The 23,208-nt window shown below is 42.9% G+C and overlaps 1 protein-coding gene across 2 annotated transcripts in view; it reads right to left on the bottom strand.

Moving 5' to 3' along the window:
* Positions 1 to 3,691: 3,691 nt before the first annotated feature.
* Positions 3,692 to 23,208, bottom strand: part of LOC116501375 (rapamycin-insensitive companion of mTOR-like) — a 99,002-nt gene continuing 79,485 nt past the window's right edge. The window contains exons 31-34 of one of the 2 annotated variants that reach the window (XM_032206890.1): positions 18,682 to 18,834; positions 9,351 to 9,474; positions 8,257 to 8,395; positions 3,692 to 8,086 (exon numbers count right to left, since the gene is read on the bottom strand). In XM_032206890.1, the coding sequence (XP_032062781.1) occupies positions 8,012 to 8,086; positions 8,257 to 8,395; positions 9,351 to 9,474; positions 18,682 to 18,834 (491 nt within the window). In that variant the 3' untranslated portion in view covers positions 3,692 to 8,011. The remainder of the gene's footprint in view (positions 8,087 to 8,256; positions 8,396 to 9,350; positions 9,475 to 18,681; positions 18,835 to 23,208) is intronic. The other variant, XM_032206891.1, reaches the window with a different exon arrangement.

A 23,208-nucleotide genomic window follows, 5' to 3' on the forward strand; every position in this document is an offset into this window, starting at 1 on the left:
AAAGACCCCGGCCCACAATTCTTGGAAGGCTTTGCGCAAGTACTGATAAGCTAATTAGCATACGAAGCGAGAGCAGGCGGGGTTAGGTAATGAATATGTATAGGCGCTAATAGAATATTCATTGTTTCGCTGTATAAATACGAGATAGTTTGTCACTTCAAACATGCACGATAGGCGGAAGGATCCCCCGTGCATCCAGCGCTGCAATAAAGAATATACCACTTAAGGAAATTCGGCTTTGATCTTTAAATCAGAATATACACTTTAGGGAAGCACATATGTAGAGGATGTACCATATGTCAAAAGGTAAATAAAAAGGTCTTCTGTAACCCATCTAGAGGGGGATGGGAGCCAGGGCTTTGACCTTTCCAAAGTATACAGGTAAGCTTTACTGAGTTACTTGCTTGTTCTAATTGACCACATGACTGGATGGATGTAAGCTTTACTGCAAGGGTTAAAGCAGGCCTTAGAGAGTGAGTGGGATTTTCACAGCCCCTGGCACCCCTCCTCTTCGGGGAAGGTGGAGCGAATGAATCAGACATTAAAGAAGCAATTAACTAAATTAGTGTTAGAAACCCAACTTCCTTGGGTAAAATGCTTACTCCTACAGGTTTAAACAGCACTAAGAAAGGATATAGGAATTTCACCATATGAGATGCTGTTCAGATTGCCCTATTTGGGCAGAAGGGATGAGATACCACAATTCAAAACAAGAGAGTTTTCTTAAGAACTCTATTCTGGGGTTGTCCTCTTCTTTGTCATCTCTCAGGACCTGTGGGTTGTCGGCTCAAACCCCACCTTTGGAATTCCCCATTCACCACCATCACCCAGGAAACCGGGTCCTGATTCGGACCTGGATAGAGTCAACTCCGGCCTGAATGGGAAGGACAGTTACTGACCGCTGAAACAGCCGTAAGAACTGCGGAAAAAGGTTGGACTCACTATACTCGAGTGAAGGCATCCGTTGACGCTAGTACCTGGGAAGCTGTTCCTACAAAAGACTTGTTGGAAGTTGAAATCAAAGAGAAAAATCTCATAGTGGACTCTGAGCAGGATAAGAGCTTATAATTGTAAACTAACCTTTTATTTTCACAGGTAACTAACGAGTGTGACTTGTGATTGAGAGAAAGGACAGACCTATAGCGAATTGCAGTGCTCCCAAGGGGGGGGGTTGTTATAGTAGTAGTGTACATCTTATTTTTTTGTATTGATAATTATTTGGAAACCTAAGGTTTAAAAATAATGACAGGGAAAAATCAATTGCTAATTTTGTTTTTAGTGATTCTAGGCCTCAGAGAAGGCCTCGGTCAATTGGCAACTTGGAAAAGGCATGACCAGATAATAGCAAAAATGGGATACCCCATCAAAATATGGGTGACTGTGACAGAGGGTTATGTACCGCAAGCTGTCATGTTTGATGCTTGTGAGGTGTTAGCTTGTGGAGATTTAAATGCCCAATGACAATTGAGCAGAAAGAACAAATAACTGGGAGAGACCCAACAGCCAGATTGAGAATAGCTGTATGGAAACAATCCTCTATTGCCATCAGAGAAAGGGAGAAACTCAAGGAGAAAACAGGAGAGTAAACAGGAGGCCCTCTGAAATGTGGCAGTTCAAACATTTGAGATTCAAACAGGGTATGGGGATGTGAATGCCTGGATAGAATGGGTCAAATATACTGTCCAGAGTCTCAACCGTAGCTACTGCTATGCTTGTGCCTCGGGATGACCGATTGCCCAGATAGTGCCCTTGCCATGGGGGTGAACTGAAGACTCCCAAGGGATGCGATGTATGATTGCATTGTACCAAGAAAAGACTGCCTGGGGAAATGAGGCCTGTAAGTCTCTCTTTGCTGTTCCTTGCATGATAGCAATATCATGGTTCCCCCTGCATTCTCTACAGCTATAGGTAACCATACAGCTTGCCTCTCATGGCAGGGTGTGAGTGCTACCCAGCATCTGTGAGAATTTGCCTTGTGCTACCAAGGACTTGATGGGAAACCGCTGAAGACTAGAGATCCCCAGGGCAGATCTCTGGTGGTACGGTGGAGGGAAGACCTTATGGTCCACCCTACCATCTAATTGGGAAGGCACTTGTGCACTTGTTCAATTAGTTATACCCTTCACCCTGGCATTTGAAAGAGAAACATCACAAATACCCAGAAGAAGTAAAAGAGGCTTAGGAATATCATTTGATGATAGAGTATACATAGATTCTATTGGGGTACCTAGAGGAGTTCCGGATGAACATAAAGCCAGAAATCAAATTGCTGCAGGGTTTGAGTCACTGTTCTGGTGGGTAACAATCAATAAAAATGTGGATTGGATTAATTATATCTATTATAATCAGCAGAGATTCATCAATTATATCAGGGATGCGATAAGAGGAATCGCTGAACAACTAGATGCCATCAGCAAAATGGCTTGGGAAAACAGGATAGCATTAGATATGATGCTCATGGAGAAGGGTGGTGTATGCGTGATGCTGGGCAACCGTTGTTGTACTTTTATCCCTAACAATACTGCCCCAGATGGAACAGTAACAAGAGCATTGCAAGTGCTTACCACCCTAGCCAATGAACTGGCAGAAAATTTGGGAGCAGACACTTCCATCACAGGATGGTTGAAATCTTGGTTTGGTAAATGGAAAGGGATGGTAATGTCCATAATTACACCCTTGATTGTAGTAGCAGGAGTTTTGACAGCTATTGGCTGTTGTATTATCCGCTGTGTAAGGGGACTTGTCCAGCGGTTAATTGAAACTGCATTATTGAAACAAATGACCATAGATCCACCACCCTACTCAGATAAAATGATGATATTAGAGGAAATGGAGAGCAAAGAAAGTGAAGAAGAGGAAGATATTTACCAAATTACACTTTAAATAAATAAATAAGAGCTTTTGCAAAAATCAACAGTTTATAAAAAAAAAAAAAGAAAAGGGGGGAATTGTGGGAATAGAAATGTTGTTTTTGCAGAGTTACATTGTTTAGAAGGAGGGAATGTGGTACTGAGATATGCTTACAGTGATAAGAAAGTTTAGCAGGCGACCTTGTAAAATGCAGACGATCAGACTCCTTAGGACAATTAGGTGAAAATCATGGTGTCAAGTCAGAGAAGTGAAGAAACATTACCACTTCAAGCAGTAAAAATGTCAAAAGAAATTTGAAATTTAACAGGCCGGCGACTGAAGGCCATGCATTGTTTGTGAAGCATCAGATAGATTGTGAACCTGGATTACCCACTCAGTGGGGAAACAGGGGAGGGTCCTGCCATCAAAAGGTATATAAACTGTGTTTTGGAACTAGTAGATGCGCTCTCTCCTGCTTGTGGGGTGCCCACCATTGCAATCGCGAATAAATTACTACTTCATTGAGATCCTCGCCTGAGCCTAAGTTATTGGCTACAGAGTGTTTCTCACAGTTCTGCTTAGCTACAAAGAGATGTTAGCTCCTCTTTAACTATAAAACTTTCTGCTTGCTGATCCTAATGACTGTTGTTTCAAGAAACTGGCTGTGCTTAAAATTACAGGAACAGAGTGTTACAAGAAGAAAAAGGCCTTTGTGCAAGTTAAAGTGTACAGTCAGGGCACTAGAACTAAAGATTAGAAAAAAATCTTTCTGGCATGGGGGGTGGGGTGGAGAGGCATGTATTTTTTTATTATTATTTAAAAAAAAATACATTAATAATGGTTGAATGAGTTCAAAACTGTTTATTTCTTGTTTCATTTTTTGTTTATAATTAAACTTTCACATCTGTTGTTGAAATGCTAACACTTAAGTTCAAACATCACATAGTGGAAAATGACCAATTCTCAGCATTGGTACTCTACATTTTAAAAATAATCGGTATACAAACTACTAAGGAGTTTGCTTCTATTTTTAAAAGACATCTTACAAAGCATTAATGCAAAATATACTTTTGACAAAGAACGTTTATTTGGAAAGATTCAGGTTGTTCTAGTTAATTAGTAATTTACAAATATAAATAAATTTCCAACCCATTTCTAGTGCTGAGAGGCATATATGAGACCAGAACAACTATAAGAAGTTTAAGTACATTTCATTAACAATGCATCCCATTGATAAGATTATGCTTTGGGAGGTTTTTAATGCCCATAGACATGAACTGTACACACTATATATAAAACAGCAAAACAAAAAAATCAAGGTAGGCAATACCATTTTGGGACAAGCCTCTGTATAAATTATACACAGCTCAATGCAGTATTTTTATGGAAAATATATAAATACTTTTGTTTCTATGTTACAGGTCTACAATATAAATCAGATGTCAATGTCTGTTCAGTGACCTACAAACACTAGAACCTCCAAATATGTAGCACTGTATTACTAAATAAAGAAGAAAACTTAGAACAGGAAGAATAAGTCTTGAGATTTTCCTTGATCCCTTCCCTCTTCAGAATGATTAATTTACATCATCTCTTGCAATGCAGTTTGAGGGATGCTAACAGACCAATTTTGGAACAATTTTTCAAGTAAATCTATGAAATATCTGCCTTCGGCCCCTAAGACATTGCATCTTGTGTTGAAAACTTATTCCGTAGCAAAATGGCATGTTACACTTTTTGGCATGAATTACATTTTTCAAATTAAATAGCTAATTTTATAAAGTAATTCAAGCAAAATGTGCAGTTTTTGCATACTGTGACACTGCTATCCATGTTCCAAAAATCGTCCAAAGAAAATCCACATTCTTCACTGAACATGCAAATCTGTTTGAAAATAACTATCTAGGGAACCAGAATCGAGTTAAACAAACAAAAAAACAACAAGGCAAATAGGGGCTTCTAGCAACATGCAAAGATGTTTTCTAGCATGTTCCCAAAGATCTTTTACAGTTTGCAGATTTTACTCTCACCTAACATATATCTGTATAAACTACATGATAGTAGAAGTGTAATAATAATAATAATAAAAAGTTAGAGGACCTGCTTTAAACAGGCTCCACAGAGAAGCACCACGTAACAGACCTTCTGTACAGCCCTGCCGGAGGTGAGCAGAAAGCTTGGAAGTACTTCAAAGCCTGGCAAGAATTCCTCCACTGAGACTCCTCTGCTTGAGCTCACACTCACTCCAGAGGTAACACAAGCATGCTGAAGTCCAAAAATCCAAATACCAAGACCAGAACATAGACTAAGAAGCAGCAACAACTCTTTCATCTCTGAGAAGTGGAGAGAAACAGCACCTCCAAGGAAAAAAAATATCAGAACCTTTTAGTTAGATCTTTGCCCTTTAGAAAGGGTTTGCTCTTTCCACTGACTGTAAAAGGAGACCAAGAAAGTAAGCCAGATAATTTAGTGGCTAAATTCCACTGGTTTCATGGCCAGGCTCTCCTTCCCACAAGGGCTTTCACCTCAGACATGAGTATTTTCTATGTTATCATGTTTAACCAATCAGGAGTTTTCTTTGCCACAGCAAACTAAATTTGTAAATAGTGTCCAATGAGTCCTATCTGTTTTACCATTTGTTCGACTGTATGACAAACCACTAGGGTTAGAAAAAATATGAAGCGGATGGTCTGTCAGCTTCCCTTCCTACCCTTTCTAGGAAAAGTGGAAGGATCCTTTATTAAGTTTAATATATCCACAATTTTTATTTACCAAAGTTTTCTTTTGAAGTTTTATCATGAAGCAAATAAAGCCCCAAAATAAGAAGTTTAAAAGGGATGTTTTAGAAAATAAATTGATAGAATTAGAAATTCAGTCTATAACTAGGCCAATATCAAATTCCGTCAATAGCAGTATCCCATCATTTGCCAATTAAAATGAAACATTGTGACCTTAATGTAAATTAATTCTAGAAATGTGTTATGTACAGTACAGACTTTACATTCTTTATGCATACTTTTTGAACTCTGACACTAATATACTTTTAGAAAAAAATCGTATTTTAACTGAATTTGCTATAATAATTTGTACATCAAGTTTCAGTTGTCATGGATCCCCACACAAGCTAGTATTTTAGAAAACATAAGATGGAGAATCTTTCAAAAGTATATTGACATTGCTTTTGCTTACCTTTTTATAATGAGGTCTTCCTATTACATTTTCTACTTTAAGTGCTATGTATTAAACTGGTAACAAATGAACAAGGGTGTTTTATTTAAATACAGGTGATAAAAACTTGTTTATTTTGCTTTAACTGCAGAAAAATAACATGGAGTTGTTTGATGTAACCCTATCTAGTTATTAAAACAAGTCTCTTATACTATAGCCTAACTGAGGTAGTATTTGAAACTACTATGTAAGATATGCCCGCCCCATTTTTGAGAAAACTACATTATTTCCTCTGGAGTTTATACCACTATTTGGTCTACTGTGATTGACATTTTGGTTTTACAGAAGCATTTATTTCTTATGACCAGAGAAGTCCAATAGTTACTGGTGTGGTACGTTTTCAGAACATTTCAACATGTCTTGATCCATAGATATATTATTTGTGTCACTGACCAGTTTCTCTTTGTTCCTTCTTTCAGTGGGAACTCATGAAAAGACAATTGACTTAAGTATTACTCTGACAATTATAAAAAATGGTAAAAGTGAACGGATAAAAAAACATTCTACTTAGTACAGTCCAGCTGAATTATTCACCTATATCAAAATCAAAGGGTAACCCCTTCTATTACAGGCATTCTAACAAAGGTGGCCATGCTATTGTATATATAAATTTGCATATATTTATATTACCTTTGTATAAAGGCTTCTGAATCTTCAGATGCATGATAAAAGTGATGGGAACCCTTACTTTTTTCCATTAAGCTTGTACTCATTACTTTAGAAACCTCACTAGTAATGTGATAGAGGCAACCATTTTATTTATTAACAATCACTGTATCATGTAACTTTTGCAACAAGTCTCAAATACCAATATAAAATTATAAGTTCTTCTGCTTCAAAATTTGGTAATTAAGGTTTTTCACTACAATTATTAGTACTATCTCATGCTTAAGCACTCATCCACTGAAAATTCAATCAAACCTTTGTTTTTATAAAAGGCTGTTTCCATGGAACTCTGAAAATTGCTCATATTATATCTTCTCACAAAAGCAGTAATGATTAAATGTCTTCAAGTTTATTTTATACGACATTAATTTATCTGATACAAAACATGCTTGTTAAAGGCTTTTAGTTAAGAATAAGACCAACATTCATATTATATGAGCATGTGCATAGAAACTGCAAACATGCATATCATTCAGGGAAAACTTGATTTCGGCATTTTAAGTATAAATTATTTGTTATTTTAAAATCAAACTGTAGTAAAAATCCATAACTGGTTCAGATAAGATATGTATATGTAAATGTAATGAAATGGATGAGTCTGCTAATAAAATGACTTACAACTACAGCAATATTAAAATAACTTTAAAGAAATCTCAGATTCACAGAAGCTTGTTTTTCTGTCTGAAGTTACAAGCCCCCCCCCCCCAAGTAGTGTTATAAACAGTATAAAAAACAACAGAGAAGGGCTAACATTAATCCCCTGGTGTCCATGATCACAGTACAGCTTCCATTTGCTGGCAACAGAATGCACCCATGTACCCTCATCTCACCGGCTCCTGGTATCCAGAAGTTAAAAGCAAAAAAAAAAGCAAGGCATCATTCTGCTTCTCTGGAACAGAATTAGAAGTCAATCATAAAAAAAATTTCCACGTGTTGTCGTTTTATATTTATTATTACTTTTTAAATTTATGGTAAAAAACAAAACAAACAAAAAAAACCAACAAAATTAAAACTTGTAGAGGTGTTCAGTGCTTGGCTCTTGCATATATTGGTAATTACTTTTATTAAAACTATGGTAATGTTTAATAACTTCCCAAAGGGCTCAAAAGACTGGGGCAGTAATTGGTTGAGGAAGAAAAAGTTTTCAGTTCACTCTTCAGGTACCAGTACCTTCTGGAATGGTCTCCAAACTTTATTATCCAGTCAATCGGAAATTGTCTGAGGATTTCAGAAAGTCTTTATGTAAATACACTGTGTGAGACAGAGGTCAGGATTCAGCTGATGTATCAATTACTGATTGTTTTGTTGGTGTTGCTAAAATAGCCTCTGCTTCTTCATGCATCTAAAAGAAAAAGACAGATGAAGCATTAATGTCCTTAGAGATATTAAGGAGAATGACATCACAAAATGGTTCTTTAATACATGCCTGAAAGCATTTATTATTCAGAACATAAAACCTGCACCCAGCTGGCACATTTTGGTGCATTCAAAGCATCTGATCCCTCCACTTACTTGTAAGAACTGCACATCTTGAAATAGCTCCTGAATGAACCTTCGAGATGGAAGTCGAAATGTACAATGTGCTAACAAGTAGGACACTTCAGAGTAAAGGCATATGTCATCAAATGCTTGGGGATACTTCTCCTTAATTCTGATCAACAGGAAAAACAGAATTTTAAACGTCCTGAACAGATTTCCATCATATTTTTTTTAAAAAAAGTTCAATTAAGTTTTGATCATCATCATTAAAAAAGTATGACTTTGCCTTCAGTAATAGGCATTATAAATTCTGGATGTAATGAACTAAGAAAATCAGAACAGATAGCATTATTTTGTAACAAAATGGAAGAAATCTGTATTAATGAAATGAAACAGAATATATACTTTGAAAGTTATATTGAATATCTGAGATAACCTAGTCTTAAAATAGATGTTGAAAAAGAACAGTGTATCAAAGAAGAGGCATCCACATATACAGCCATACTAAAAAATAAATATGGAAAAGATAACTTAATACCTGTTAGCATTTTATAAATAAAATAAGTATTACTGAATTTTCTTTTAGAAGTTGTATGACAGTTTTCAACATCATTATAATAAAAATGGTAGGTTTCTGGACTAATGTTTAGTCCCTAGATTTATATTCCTATATTTTTAACATGAGTTTTGTCTATAAATTAACGCCAGTAGTTGTACTCTTGCTTAAAGCTTCTCAAGAAGTTTCTTGTTTCTCAAGAAGTTACTTTCAGACTGTTATTCTGGTTATCTGACATATCTTATTTGGCACAAATAAACATAAAAGAATTATAATTTATTTTTTAAAGATGCATGACATACCAAGTATACAATGAAACATCATTACAGTTAAACTATTGATTGGGAAAAAAATGGAGAAGAGTAAGACATTAATGATAGAGCAAACAATATTAGAAGGAAAATTCTTTGTTAAGCTTTTACATTGTGTTCAACTACCCCCAGTAATCCAAAATAATATCTGCTTGACAGTATTTTGAGAAGTCAGAAATAAGGTGAACCACTATCTCAGAGTACTTAGAGAATACATATAACTAAATGTTGCTAAAACATCAGAAACACATTTAACTTACGTCAGGAGTCCAGTTTCATGGCCCTTAGTTCCTACTGAACTACTCAAATTGATTACTAAACGTAAGACTTCTTTCCGCAGAAGTATTCTGCACACTGGTATATCATCCGGGATTGATTTTACTCCTGGAAAAACAAATTCAATAGTATGAAGTTTAAGCAGGAAGTCTTTGATTGTGCTAATCTTATGCCACATGAGTCTGTTTTGGTATTTTATACATACACACATGTACACACATGGATTTACATATATATTATGCAAAGCCTTTGATATGGTCCCTCACCACATTTTTCTCTCTAAATTGGAGAGGTGTGGATTTGAAGGATGGACTGTTAGGTGGATAAAGAATTGGTTGGCTGGTCACAGCCAAAGGACTGTGGTCGACAGTTCTATGTCTGGGTGGAGGCCGGTCACAAGTGATGTCCCTCAGGGGTCAGTCTTGGGTCCAGTACTCTTCAGCATCTTTATCAACAACATAGACGATGGAATCGAGCGCACCCTCAGCAAGTTTGCAGATGACACCAAGCTGAGCAGTGCAGTCGATACAATAGAAGAAAGGGATGCCATCCAGAGGGACCTTGACAGGCTGAGAAGTGGGCCCATGAAAACCTAATGAGGTTCAACAAGGCCAAGTGTAGGAGGCTGGAAGTACACTTTAACCCAGCAACTGGGCACCGTTCCATGACCATCTACACTGGGCAAGGGCCCTCATCCTACCTGACCCTCAAGGAAGAATGGTGGGCACTTTGAGAGCAAAGGCTGAAGCTCTGGCTGGGGGGAGGGGGTCATCATCTTACCCCAGTGGCAGCCAATGCCTCCACTCAAATGGAGCCACTGCAAAGGTTTCCCCATCCCACCAGGCAGTAGGAGGGGACCTAGGACATGGCAGGGAATGGAAGCATGTTTCTGCTCAGGTGGTAGGCAAGCCCCTGCCTACCTCACGTTCCTGGGTACATTGGGGTGCCTGCTGGACGAGAAGCTGGACATGAGCCAGCAGTGTGCGCTTGCAGCCTGGAAGGCCAACTATGTCCTGGGCAGCATTAAAAAAGGGGTGGCCAGCAGGGAGAGGGAGGTGATTGTCCCCCTCTACTCTGCTCTCGTGAGACCCCACCTGGAATCCTGCATGCAGGCCTGGGGCCCCCAGCACAAGAAGGATGTAGAGCTCTTGGAATGGGTCCAGAGGAGGGCCACTAAGATGATCAGAGGGCTGGAGCACCTCTCCTATGAAGAAAGATTGAGGGAACTGGGCTTGTTTAGCTTGGAGAAGAGAAGGCTCCGGGAAGACCTCATTGCGGCTTTCCAGTACTTGAAGGGAGCGTATAAACAGGAGGGGGAATGCCTGTTTACATGTGTTGGTAGTGATAGGACAAGGGGGAATGGTTTTAAACTAAGACGGGGGAGATTTACGTTAGATATTTGGAGGAAATTCTTCACTCAGAGGGTGGTGAGGCACTGGAACAGGTTGCCCAGGGGGGTTGTGGATGCCCCATCCTGGGAGGCATTCAAGGCCAGGCTTGATGCAACTCTGGGCAGCCTGCTCTAGCAGTTGGCAACCCTGCCCAGAGCAGAGGGGTTGAAACTAGATGATCCTTAAGATGCTTTTCAACCCAGGCCATTCTATGATTCTATGATATTCTGAACTACCAATAAATATTCCCATTAAAAAATGAAAAATATTATTTTTATGAATTTTAACATGGATTTTTTTTAAAAAGATAAACTAGCATTTCATAAATTCTGTAAGACATTTGGTAAAACTGAAGACTAAACACTGAGATTCAGTTACAGCACTGTCTTTATTACTAAAGCACATTGCTGGGTGAGATATTACTTTCTCTGTTTGCATCAGATGCTAGAAGTTAGCAACCAGCTACTCCATAAGAAATTATGATAATTGAAAATAGAAAACAAGTCTAAAAATAAAATGTCTTTCTTCACAGAAATTCAGTACTTTTTTTTTTAAAGGATTTTTTTTAACCTAACAACACTATAGAAAAAAAAAACAAACAATCAATTTGATTGCAATGCAAGATAAAGAGCTGTTTACCTGTGTCGTGGTTTAACCCGACCGGCAGCTAAACACCACGCAGCCGTTCGCTCACCCTCCCCCCTCCCTCTCTGGGACGGGGGAGAGAAATGGAAAGTGAAGCCCGTGAGTTGAGATAAAGACAGTTTAATAAGACAGGAAAAAAAAAATAACAAAAATAATAATAACAATAATAATAATGATGATACAATGGTGATAATACGAAAGTAATAATAGTATGTACAAACAAGTGATGCACAATGCAATTGCTCACCACCCGCTGACCGATGCCCAGCCTAACCCCGAGCAGTCCGGCCCCCTCCCCCCGGCTAGCCACCCCTATATATTGTTTAGCATGACGTCAGATGGTATGGAATACCCCTTTGGCTAGTTTGGGTCACCTGTCCTGGGTCTGTCCCCTCCCAGCTCTTACTGCACCCCCCAGCCTGCCCGTTGGCAGGACAGAGCAAAGGCTGAGATGTCCTTGGCTTAGTATAAGCACTGCTCTGCAACAATTAAAGCATCGGGGTGTTATCAGCACTCTTCTCATTCTAAGCCAAAACACAGCATTCCACCAGCTACTAGGAAGAAAATTAATTCTGTGCTAACTGAAACCAGGACATCTATCCACCCCTTATTCCATACCATTTATGTCATGCTCAGGTTACACTCTTTTCCATACATTCTAATTAGTCACCTATAGTAATCATGGTAGTGATAACATACAGTATAATATACTATTTAACATGGTGCAATTCAGTTCATGGGCTATTCTCACCCAGTATTAAATCTCCTTGAGGTACACACCGGACCTCTCCGTTCTTTTGCATCACCCACCAAGTATATCCAGGTCCCTGAGCGAAAACAATTCCACGAATAGGTTTGCCTTTTCCTGAGGCAGGAGTAGCCCAGACTGTTTTACCCAGCATATTTTTTACATGCACTACAGGAACTTTATCCCCATCTACAGTACGTAACAGGTTTGATTGGGCAGGTCCAGCTCGGTTGGTAGATCCCCTAGTATTGACTAACCAGGTGGCCTTTGCCAAATGCGTATCCCAGTTTTTGAACGTCCCAGCGCCCATTGCTTTCAAGGTAGTCTTTAACAGGCCATTGTATCGTTCAACTTTCCCGGAGGCTGGTGCATGATAGGGGATGTGATACACCCATTCAATACCATGTTCTTTGGCCCAAGTGTCTATAAGGTTGTTTCGGAAGTGAGTCCCATTGTCTGATTCTATTCTTTCTGGGGTGCCATGTCGCCATAGGACTTGCTTTTCAAGGCCCAGGATGGTGTTCCGGGCGGTAGCATGAGGCACAGGATATGTTTCCAGCCATCCGGTGGTTGCTTCCACCATTGTAAGTACGTGGCGCTTGCCATTGCGAGTTTGAGGGAGTGTGATGTAATCAATCTGCCAGGCCTCTCCATATTTATATTTCAGCCATCTTCCTCCATACCAAAGAGGCTTTGACCGTTTGGCTTGCTTGATTGCAGCACATGTTTCACAGTCATGAATAACCTGTGCTATAGCGTCCATGGTCAAGTCCACCCCTCGATCACGAGCCCATCTGTATGTTGCATCTCTACCTTGATGGCCTGAGGTGTCATGGGCCCATCGGGCTATAAATAATTCACCTTTATGCTGCCAATCCAGGTCCACCTGAGCTACTTCAATCTTAGCAGCCTGATCCACCTGCTGGTTGTTTTGATGTTCTTCAGTAGCCCGATTCTTGGGCACATGAGCATCTACGTGGCGTACTTTCACAGCCAGGTTCTCTACCCGAGCAGCAATATCTTGCCACAATGCAGCAGCCCAGATAGGTTTGCCCCTACGCTGCCAGTTGTTTTGCTTCCATTGCTGTAACCATCCCCACAGGGCATTTGCTACCATCCATGAATCGGTGTAGAGATAGAGAACTGGCCATTTTTCTCGTTCAGCAATGTCTAAAGCCAGCTGAATGGCTTTCACTTCTGCAAACTGACTCGATTCACCTTCTCCCTCAGCAGCTTCTGCAACTCGTCGCGTAGGACTCCATACAGCAGCCTTCCATCTCCGATGCTTCCCCACAATACGACAGGACCCATCAGTGAACAGGGCATATTTCTTTTCATTCTCTGGCAACTGGTTGTACAGTGGGGCTTCTTCAGCACGACCCACCTCCTCCTCTGATGATATCCCAAAGTATTTGCCTTCTGGCCAGTCCATGATCACTTCCAATATTCCTGGGCGACTGGGGTTTCCTATTCGAGCCCGCTGAGTAATCAGTGCAACCCACTTGCTCCATGTAGCATCAGTTGCATGATGCGTAGAGGGGACCCTTCCCTTGAACATCCAGCCTAGTACCGGTAATCGGGGTGCTAGGAGGAGCTGCGCTTCAGTACCGACCACCTCCGAAGCAGATCGAACTCCTTCATATGCTGCCAATATCTCCTTTTCAGTTGGAGTATAGCGGGCCTCAGATCCTCTGTATCCCCGACTCCAAAACCCCAGAGGCCGACCTCGAGTTTCCCCAGGTTCTTTCTGCCAGAGGCTCCAGGTGGGGCCGTTCTCCCCGGCTGCAGTGTAGAGCACATTCTTTACATCTGGTCCTGTTCGAACTGGCCCAAGGGCTACTGCATGGACTATTTCCTGCTTGATTTGTTCAAAGGCTTGTCGTTGTTCAGGGCCCCATTCAAACTCATTCTTCTTACGAGTTACTTGGTAGAGTGGGTTTACAATCAGACTGTAATTTGGGATGTGCATTCTCCAAAACCCCACAACACCTAGGAAAGTCTGTGTTTCTTTTTTGTTAGTTGGTGGAGACATAGCTGTTATTTTGTTGATCACATCCATTGGGATTTGACGACGTCCATCTTGCCATTTTATTCCTAAAAACTGGATCTCCCGTGCAGGTCCTTTGACTTTATTTTGTTTTATGGCAAAACCGGCTTTCAGAAGGATTTGGACTATTTTCTTCCCTTTCTCGAAAACTTCCTCTGCTGTGTCACCCCACACAATAATGTCATCGATGTACTGCAGGTGTTCAGGAGCTTCCCCCTGCTCTAGTGCAGACTGGATCAGCCCATGGCAAATGGTAGGGCTGTGTTTCCACCCCTGGGGCAGCCTATTCCAAGTATATTGGACTCCCCTCCAAGTGAAGGCAAATTGTGGCCTGCACTCTGCTGCTAGAGGGATGGAGAAAAATGCATTAGCGATATCAATTGTGGCGTACCACTTGGCTGCCTTCGATTCAAGTTCATACTGAAGTTCCAGCATGTCCGGCACTGCAGCACTCAGTGGTGGCGTGACTTCGTTCAGGCCGCGATAGTCCACTGTTAGTCTCCACTCGCCATTAGACTTTCGCACTGGCCATATGGGACTATTGAAAGGTGAATGAGTCTTGCTGATCACTCCTTGGCTCTCCAATTGACGAATTAGCTTATGGATGGGAATCAGGGAGTCTCGGTTGGTGCGATATTGCCGCCGGTGCACAGTTGTGGTAGCAATTGGCACTTGCTGTTCTTCGACCCTCAGCAACCCCACAACAGAGGGGTCCTCTGAGAGACCAGGCAAGGTAGATAATTGTTTAATGCCCTCTGTCTCTAAGGCAGCAATACCAAAAGCCCACCGGAACCCTTTTGGGTCCTTGCAGTATCCTCTTCTAAGATAGTCTATGCCAAGGATACATGGAGCATCCGGACCAGTCACAATGCGGTGCTTTTCCCACTCATTCCCAGTCAGACTCACTTCAGCCTCCAATACAGTCAACTGCTGAGATCCCCCTGTCACTCCACAAATATAGATGGGCTCTGGTCCTTTATAGCTCGATGGCATTATAGTACATTGTGCACCGGTGTCTACTAAAGCCTTATACTTCTGTGCGCGTGATGTGCCAGGCCATCGAATCCACACAGTCCAATAAACTCGATTGTCCCTTTCCTCCCCCTGGCTGGAGGCAGGGCCCCCCTAATCCTGGTCAGAATCTTCCTCGTTTCTGTGTTTGAAGGACTGTCTGCTGGAAGTTGGAGCAGCAAACTTTTCGGAGAATCCCTTTTTCCTGATTGTTTTCTTTTGCAACTCACGTACCCGTGCCTCTAGGGTCGCGGTAGATTTTCCATCCCACTTTCTCATGTCCTCTCCATGGTCTCGTAAGTAAAACCACAGGGTGGCACGGGGTGAGTACCCACCATATCGTCTTCCTTGTGTGGGTGAACGCCTACCCCTGACAGCTGAGACACTGCTTTGTACAGGTGCGAAGGAGAATAATCTCTCTTCAAGTTGGTGAACCTTTTCAGAAAGTTTCTCCCAAGTGTTCTCCTTTGGTCGGTGGGCACTGGTTGGTTCAGGTGGGGAGGACAATAGATTCTCTTCAAGTTGGTGAACCTTTTCAGAAAGTTTCTCCACAGCTGAGACGCAGGCCTGTAAGGAAGAGGAGAGACTTTCTTCGTACTGCCGGAGTTGTTTAGCCGCTTCACCCACTGTGGGTTCCTCATCCTCTTTCCAGGCCATTATTGCCAATGAGCTGGCATATGATGATGGTGCACTCCGTACAAACTTCCGCCACATGGGTCGTGTACACTTGACTTCATCTGGATCTGTGGATGTTTGTTTGAGGTCTGGATCCTCATAAATCACTTCCCGTACGGCTAATTCCCTCAGGTACTGGATTCCTTTCTCCATAGTGGTCCACTTGCCTGGTAGACATAAAATATCTTCCTTGAAGGGATACCTTTCCCTCACAGCTGAGAGGAGACGCCTCCAGAGGCTGGTGGGTCGTGCTCCATCTGCAATTGCTTTGTCAATGCCGGCGTCTCGAGCAAGGGATCCCAGTCGCTTGGCTTCCCTGCCGTCTAATTCCACACAATTGGCTCCAGAGTCCCAGCACCGGAGCAGCCAGGTGACAAGCTGCTCACCTATACAGCGACCAAAATCTTTTCGCACATCTCGTAGCTCGCGCTCGTTTAGGCTTCGGGTAGTTACTGTTGCTCTTTCGGCATCCTCATCTTCCTCCTCCTGAATCCTTGACGGCCCAGCGTCGTCATCATCTTCGTCATCTCTATACTTAGTTTTGGCAGAAGCCTTACCTGGATTGGCAGAAGACTCTCTGCGTTCTAAACGACTTGAATTTCTATACCATATTTTCACCTTCTCTACAGGGGCAGCTTGCACTGCTACTGCTCGTTTCTCTGACTTTGTTACAGGGTCTGCCACAGGGGTTGGAATGCCCTCTGCAGGGTCAACTTGCACTGCTACAGCTCGTTTCTCTGACACGGCCACAGGAGCTGGAGCGGCTACAGGAGCTGGAGCAGTTGCAGGAACCGGAGCTGTAGCGGCTACAGGAGCTGGAGCTGTAGCGGCTTCATGAGCTGGGACTGGAGCAGTTGCAGGAACTGGGACTGGAGTAGCGGCCGGAGCTGGAACTGGAGTGACTGCAGGAACTGGGACTGGAGCAGCTGCAGGAGCTGGAGATGGAGCGGCTTCAGGAGCTGGGACTGGAGCGGCTGCAGGAGCTGGAGCTGGAGCGGCTGCAGGAGCTGGGACTGGAGCGGCTGCAGGAGCTGGAGCTGGAGCGGCTGCAGGAGCTGGAGCTGGAGCGGCTGCAGGAGCTGGAGCTGGAGCGGCTGCAGGAGCTGGGACTGGAGCGGCTGCAGAATCCACCGTAGGGGTCACAGTGGCCGTTGGATCTGTCACAGGGTTTGGAGTGGCCGCAGGGTCTGTCACTAAGTTGACAGCAGTATCAATGGCAGCTCGATAGGCATGAGCCAGGCCCCAGCACGTTACAATGATTTGTGTTACTTTGGAACTGCCAGAATCATTACACCTTTTTTTCAAGCATTCTGCCAGTTTTTGAGGATTTTGCCATTGTTCAGGGGTGAATTTCCAACACACTGGGGGTGCCAACTGCTCTAGATGCCTGCCCATATCCACCCATACTCCCTGCCACCCACAACTATACTGCCTCCGGGCAGATCTCCGGATGAGCTTCATAAGTAGTTGTTTAACTTTAAGCAGAATCTGAAGTGCATTCATGAGGCAGAACAACAAGACTATGGTATTCTGAGTATTCCAGAAATATTCAATATCTTGGAGAGCTATTGTGACAAGCTCAGGGGATAAGAGGGTGGTGAAGGAGGAAGGCAGAGTGACCCAGGAGGATACAGGGGTGGTGAAGGAGAAAGGGAGAGTAAGCAAGTAAGGAAAAATATCCTCCCCTTTCCCCTCCACAGATTGACTCTCTAATGGAGAAAAACAATAGGTATAATTGCTAATAGTTCCCAAGATGCTGTTTCCAAAGTACAGAGTCCACGATGTTACTGAGTATAAATACCAAGTTAGAGTCATGACCAGATATCTTATCGTCTCATAAGCCATTGCTATAACACTTAGTACCATAATGGTCTGAAACCAGGGCCCGGAGAGGAGAAACAACACTACAGAGAGCAAATACGGAAAATAATGTACTATAATACTCAATTTGGAAAACAGGCGCAGCAGAGTTGTGATTAAAGCAATCAGCATCATGACAAGTGACTATTAAGCAGGTCTAATCCTTACACCAATTTTAGTTTAACACACTCTGATCAGATCTGCCGTTATCTCAACCTTTCGGGCCCCACGTTGGGCGCCAAAAAGACTGTCGTGGTTTAACCCGACCGGCAGCTAAACACCACGCAGCCGTTCGCTCACCCTCCCCCCTCCCTCTCTGGGACGGGGGAGAGAAATGGAAAGTGAAGCCCGTGAGTTGAGATAAAGACAGTTTAATAAGACAGGAAAAAAAAAATAACAAAAATAATAATAACAATAATAATAATGATGATACAATGGTGATAATACGAAAGTAATAATAGTATGTACAAACAAGTGATGCACAATGCAATTGCTCACCACCCGCTGACCGATGCCCAGCCTAACCCCGAGCAGTCCGGCCCCCTCCCCCCGGCTAGCCACCCCTATATATTGTTTAGCATGACGTCAGATGGTATGGAATACCCCTTTGGCTAGTTTGGGTCACCTGTCCTGGGTCTGTCCCCTCCCAGCTCTTACTGCACCCCCCAGCCTGCCCGTTGGCAGGACAGAGCAAAGGCTGAGATGTCCTTGGCTTAGTATAAGCACTGCTCTGCAACAATTAAAGCATCGGGGTGTTATCAGCACTCTTCTCATTCTAAGCCAAAACACAGCATTCCACCAGCTACTAGGAAGAAAATTAATTCTGTGCTAACTGAAACCAGGACAACCTGCAAAATGTGGTACAGCAAAAATAGAATAAATACAGAAAAAAAAATTAAGATTTCTAGCACCAAATAGTATAAGGCTTTCAAACTTACCTAGTACAATCTCTGTACTCTTGGTACTGCTAGCTGAACCTTGGGATAATGCATCACTACAGCCAGAAATTCCAGAAAATTTGGACGAATGCACATCTAAGTGATTGTGTATGGTCTGACCACACCAGTCAGTACATGGAATGTCTGAAAAATCTGACAGAAACAAGATGTTGCATCTTTGTTATTCACAATTTTCCTCACCTGAAATACTCTTCTTATCTTTTAAAGATGTTAAGTATGCGATTCCTGGTATTGGGTTTATGTGACAAGGGTTTTTGTAGCAAGGGGGGCTGCAGGGGCAGCCTCTGTGAGAACCCAGAGGCTGTCCTATGTTAGAAAAGGGCCAGTTTCAGCCAGCTCCAAAGGCACCCACCATTGGCCAGAGCTAAGCCAGTAAATGACACTGGCTGTGCCTCTGTGATAGCATATCTGACAACATATTTAAGAAATTCAAAAAAAACCCTGCTGTGCGACAGCAGCTGGGGGAGGGAGAAGTGAGAAACAGCCATGCAGACACCAAGGTCAGTGAAGGAGGGGGAGGAGGTGCTCCAGGCACTGGAGCAGAAGTTCCCCCACAGCCTGTGGATAGGACCATGGTGAAGCAGGCTGTCCCCCTGCAGCCCATGGTGTACCATGGTGGAGCAGATCTCCACACTGCAGCCTGTGGAGGAGCCCATGGTGGACCAGGTGGATCTGACCTGAAAGAGGCTGCAGCCTATGGAGAGCCCCCACCAGAACAATCTCTGGGACAGAGCTGTAGTCCATGGAGAGGAGCCCACTCAGGAGCAGGTGATCTGGCAGGAGCTGCTGCTCATGGGGGCCCCAGGTTGGAACAGTTTGCTCTTGTCAGATGGACCCTGTGGTACGTACGGACCCATATTGAAGCAGTTCTTGAAGAGCTGCTGTCTGTGGGAAGCCCACGTAGGATCAGTTTAGGAAGGACGGCATCCCATGGGAGGAACCCCATGTTGAAACAGAGGAAGAGAGTGACTGTGAAGGAACAGTGGAGATGAAGTGCACCTTTCAGGGGAAGGAGGAGGTAGAAGAGGGCGGAGAAGGAAGGTGTCTTTAGTTTGCTTTAATTTCTCACTGCTCTAGTCTGTAATTAATAGGCAATAAATTATATTAATCTCCCTATGTTGAGTCTGTTTTGCCTGTAACGATAATTGTTGAATGACCTCCCTGTCTTTATCTCAACCCTTGAGCCCTTTCTATTGTATTTTCTCCCCCCTATTCATTTGAGGAGTGGAAGTGAGAAAGTGGTTATGGTGGCATTCAGCTGCCCAGCAGGGTAAAACCACCACATAACCTGATGCACTAAATATGGTAACTGTTAGCATATAAAACAGCTGGAAACCAGATGTTGGATTTTGAAGAACTTATACTCAAAATATTTAAAAATCACTTTTAAAAAAAATCTTAAAATACTTGAGTTAAAATAATCAACTCTTAAGCACTTGTTATATCCATGTTCTTTTTTATATAACATAAAGATGGCTTTTGTATTGCACAAGTTCTCTAGTTCATACAATTAACACAAGTCTTGTAGAATGGACTTTGACTTCATCAACAGAAAGTTGTGACAAGTAAGGATTCTTTTGGGAAGTTTCACTATATATCCAAAATGTAAAAGGCTATGGAAAGAGATGAATATAAAACCCAAGCTTTTAACTGTTGTGCATTTAATAGAACCACTGAAAAAAATAGGTTTAAAGTATCTTCTGAAGATCATCTAGCTTAACTCCTTTCTCAAAGAAGGGCTCACTTCAAAATTAAATCATGTTACATTGTGAAAAGTTTTTCCCCTTATGTTCAACTACAATTTCCATTACTATAGCATGTGTCCATAGCCTCCTGCCCTTTGCCTTTGTGCCTCTTCCAAGAGCGTCTCTGCCTCTCTTGTAATCCTTGCTTATGGTATTTGAGAACTATAATTGGGATCTTATTTGCCATCTCATCATATTAAATTCAAGCTCAACACATTATGTACATCAACCCCCTTGACAACAGTAGTCTTTATACGTTACTACCTGAATGCGTATCATTGCTGTAAAATGATGAGAATTACAACTAAGCAGAAATTTGGAATTTCCATTACCAGGCTTTTTATTACATACATACATTGTAAAAAGGCATGCAACTGCGAGGTCTGCAGAGAAAATTAGGAAGAAAATAATTCTGAATCTGATCCGAATCTTAAAATATGAAGAAAGAAAACTAAATCTCAGAAATTACAGTTCAACTTCAGACTTCTCAGTCAGATTTCATAGAATATCCCAAGTTGGAAGGGACCCATAAGGATCATTGAGTCCAACTCCTGGCTCCACAAAGGTCTACCCAAAAATTCAGACCATATGACTAAGTGCACAGTCCAAACACTTTTTAAACTCCAACAGACTTGGTGCAGTGACTACTTCCCTGGGGAGCCTGTTCCAGTGTACAACCACTCTCCCAGTGAAGAACCTCTTCACGATATCCACCCTGAACCTCCCCTGTCGCAGCTTGACACCATTCCCGCGGGTCCTATTGCTCATCACCAGAGAAAATAGATCAGCGCCTTCCCCTCTGCTCCCCCTTCTTGAGGAAGCTGTAGACCGCGATGAGGTCCCCCTCAGCCTCCTCTTCTCAAGGCTGAACAGGCCAAGTGACCTCAGCCACTTTTCGTATGTCTTCCCCTCTAGGCCCTTCATCATCTTCGTTGCCCTCCTCTGGACACTCTCCAACAGTTTAATGTCCTTTTTGTACTGGGGTGCCCAAAACTGCACACAGTACTCAAGGTGAGGCCACACCAGCGCAGAGTAGAGCAGGACAATCACTTCCCTTGACTGACTTCATTTCCTTCATTTTGTTTTATCATAGAATGGCTCGGGTTGGAAGGGACCTTAAAGACCATCTAGTTCCAACCTCCCTGCCATAAGCAGGGATGCCACCCACTAGATCAGGTTGCCCAGGGCCTTGTCCAACCTGGTCTTGAACACCTCCAAGGATGGAGCATCCACTACTTCCCTGGACAACCTGTTCCAGTGCCTCACCACCCTCTGAGTGAAGAATTTCCTCCAAATATCTAATCTCTTTCCTCTTTTAGTTTAAAACCATTCCCCCTTGGTCCTGTCATTATAAACTAGGTTTGATGGGGGAAGGGAGGGGAGCTAAAGGTGACAGAGAAGGGCTGGGGGAAGTTGTCACTGCTGTCATTGTTGAAGACAGGAAAAAACTTCTGAGCTCTCCCATAGGATTGTCTGAGGGCTCCTCAGAGAAGGTAGCGTTCCCAATCCCCCGTCCAGTATCTTCTTCTTGCATCCCCCTGGGGTAACTGCACCTGCTACTTCCCTAAAGTGCCTGTACACCAATGCACGGAGCATGGAAAATAAACAGGATGAACTCGAGATCTGTGTTTGGTCACGGGGCCACGATCTCATGGCAATCACTGAGATATGGTGGGACAGCTCGCATGACTGGAACACAGTCATAGAGGGCTACGTCCTCTTTAGGAAAGACAGGCTGGGGAAGCAAGGGGGTGGGGCTGCCCTTTATGTGAGGGAGCAATTAGAGTGTACCCAGCTCCACCTGGGGGAGGGTGAAGGACAAATGGAGAGCTTGTGGGTAAGAATTAAGGGGTGGGCTGGTATGGGAGACATGGTGGTAGGGGTCTACTACAGGCCTCCAGATCAGGAGGAGGAAATTGATGAGGCCTTCTACAGGCAGCTGCTAGTAGCCTCATGATCACGAGCTCTGGTCCTCATGGGGGACTTCAATTACCCAGACATCTGCTGGGTAAGCAACTTGGCCAGGCACAAGCAGCCCAAATGGTTCCTACAATGCATTGAAGACAATTTTCTGACACAGGTGGTGGAGGAGCTGACAAGGCATCAGGTGCTCCTGGACCTCGTTCTTACCAACAGGGATGGCCTTGTTAGGGATGTGAAGGTTGGGGGCAGCTTGGGATGCAGTGACCATGAGATGGTGGAGTTCCAGATGGAACTAGGCAAAGGAAGTAAGGCTAAAAGCAGGATTGCAACCCTGGACTTCTGAAGAGCCAACTTTGACCTCTTCCAGGACCTGCTTGGGAGCATCTCATGGGATAGATTGCTAAAAGGAAAGGGTGCTTGTGAGAGCTGGGCTACATTTAAGCAGCACTTCTTCCATGCTCAGGATTGGTGCATCTCTGAAGAATAGGAAATTGGGGAAGGGGGCAGGAAACCCACATGGATGAGCAAGGAGCTAATCAATAAGATCAAAAGGAAGAGAATGTTCTATATGTGTAAAAAGGGCCTGTCCTCTTAGGAGGAGTATACATGTAGATGTGTTGTCAGGGCCTGCAGGGACGCAACAAGGAAGGCTAAAGCAAGGAAGGCTAAAGCCCACCTAGAGATGAAGCTTGCGAAAGAGGTAAAGGATAATAAGAAGGGTTTTTTCAAGTATGTAAACAGCAAGAGGAAGACTAGGGATAATGTAGGTCCCTTGCTGAATGAGGGGGGTGTCCTGGTCACGGGAGACGCTGAGAAGGCAGAGATAGCGAATGCTTTC

The sequence above is a fragment of the Aythya fuligula genome, chromosome W (genome assembly GCF_009819795.1).
Source record: "Aythya fuligula isolate bAytFul2 chromosome W, bAytFul2.pri, whole genome shotgun sequence".
NCBI lineage: Eukaryota > Metazoa > Chordata > Aves > Anseriformes > Anatidae > Aythya > Aythya fuligula.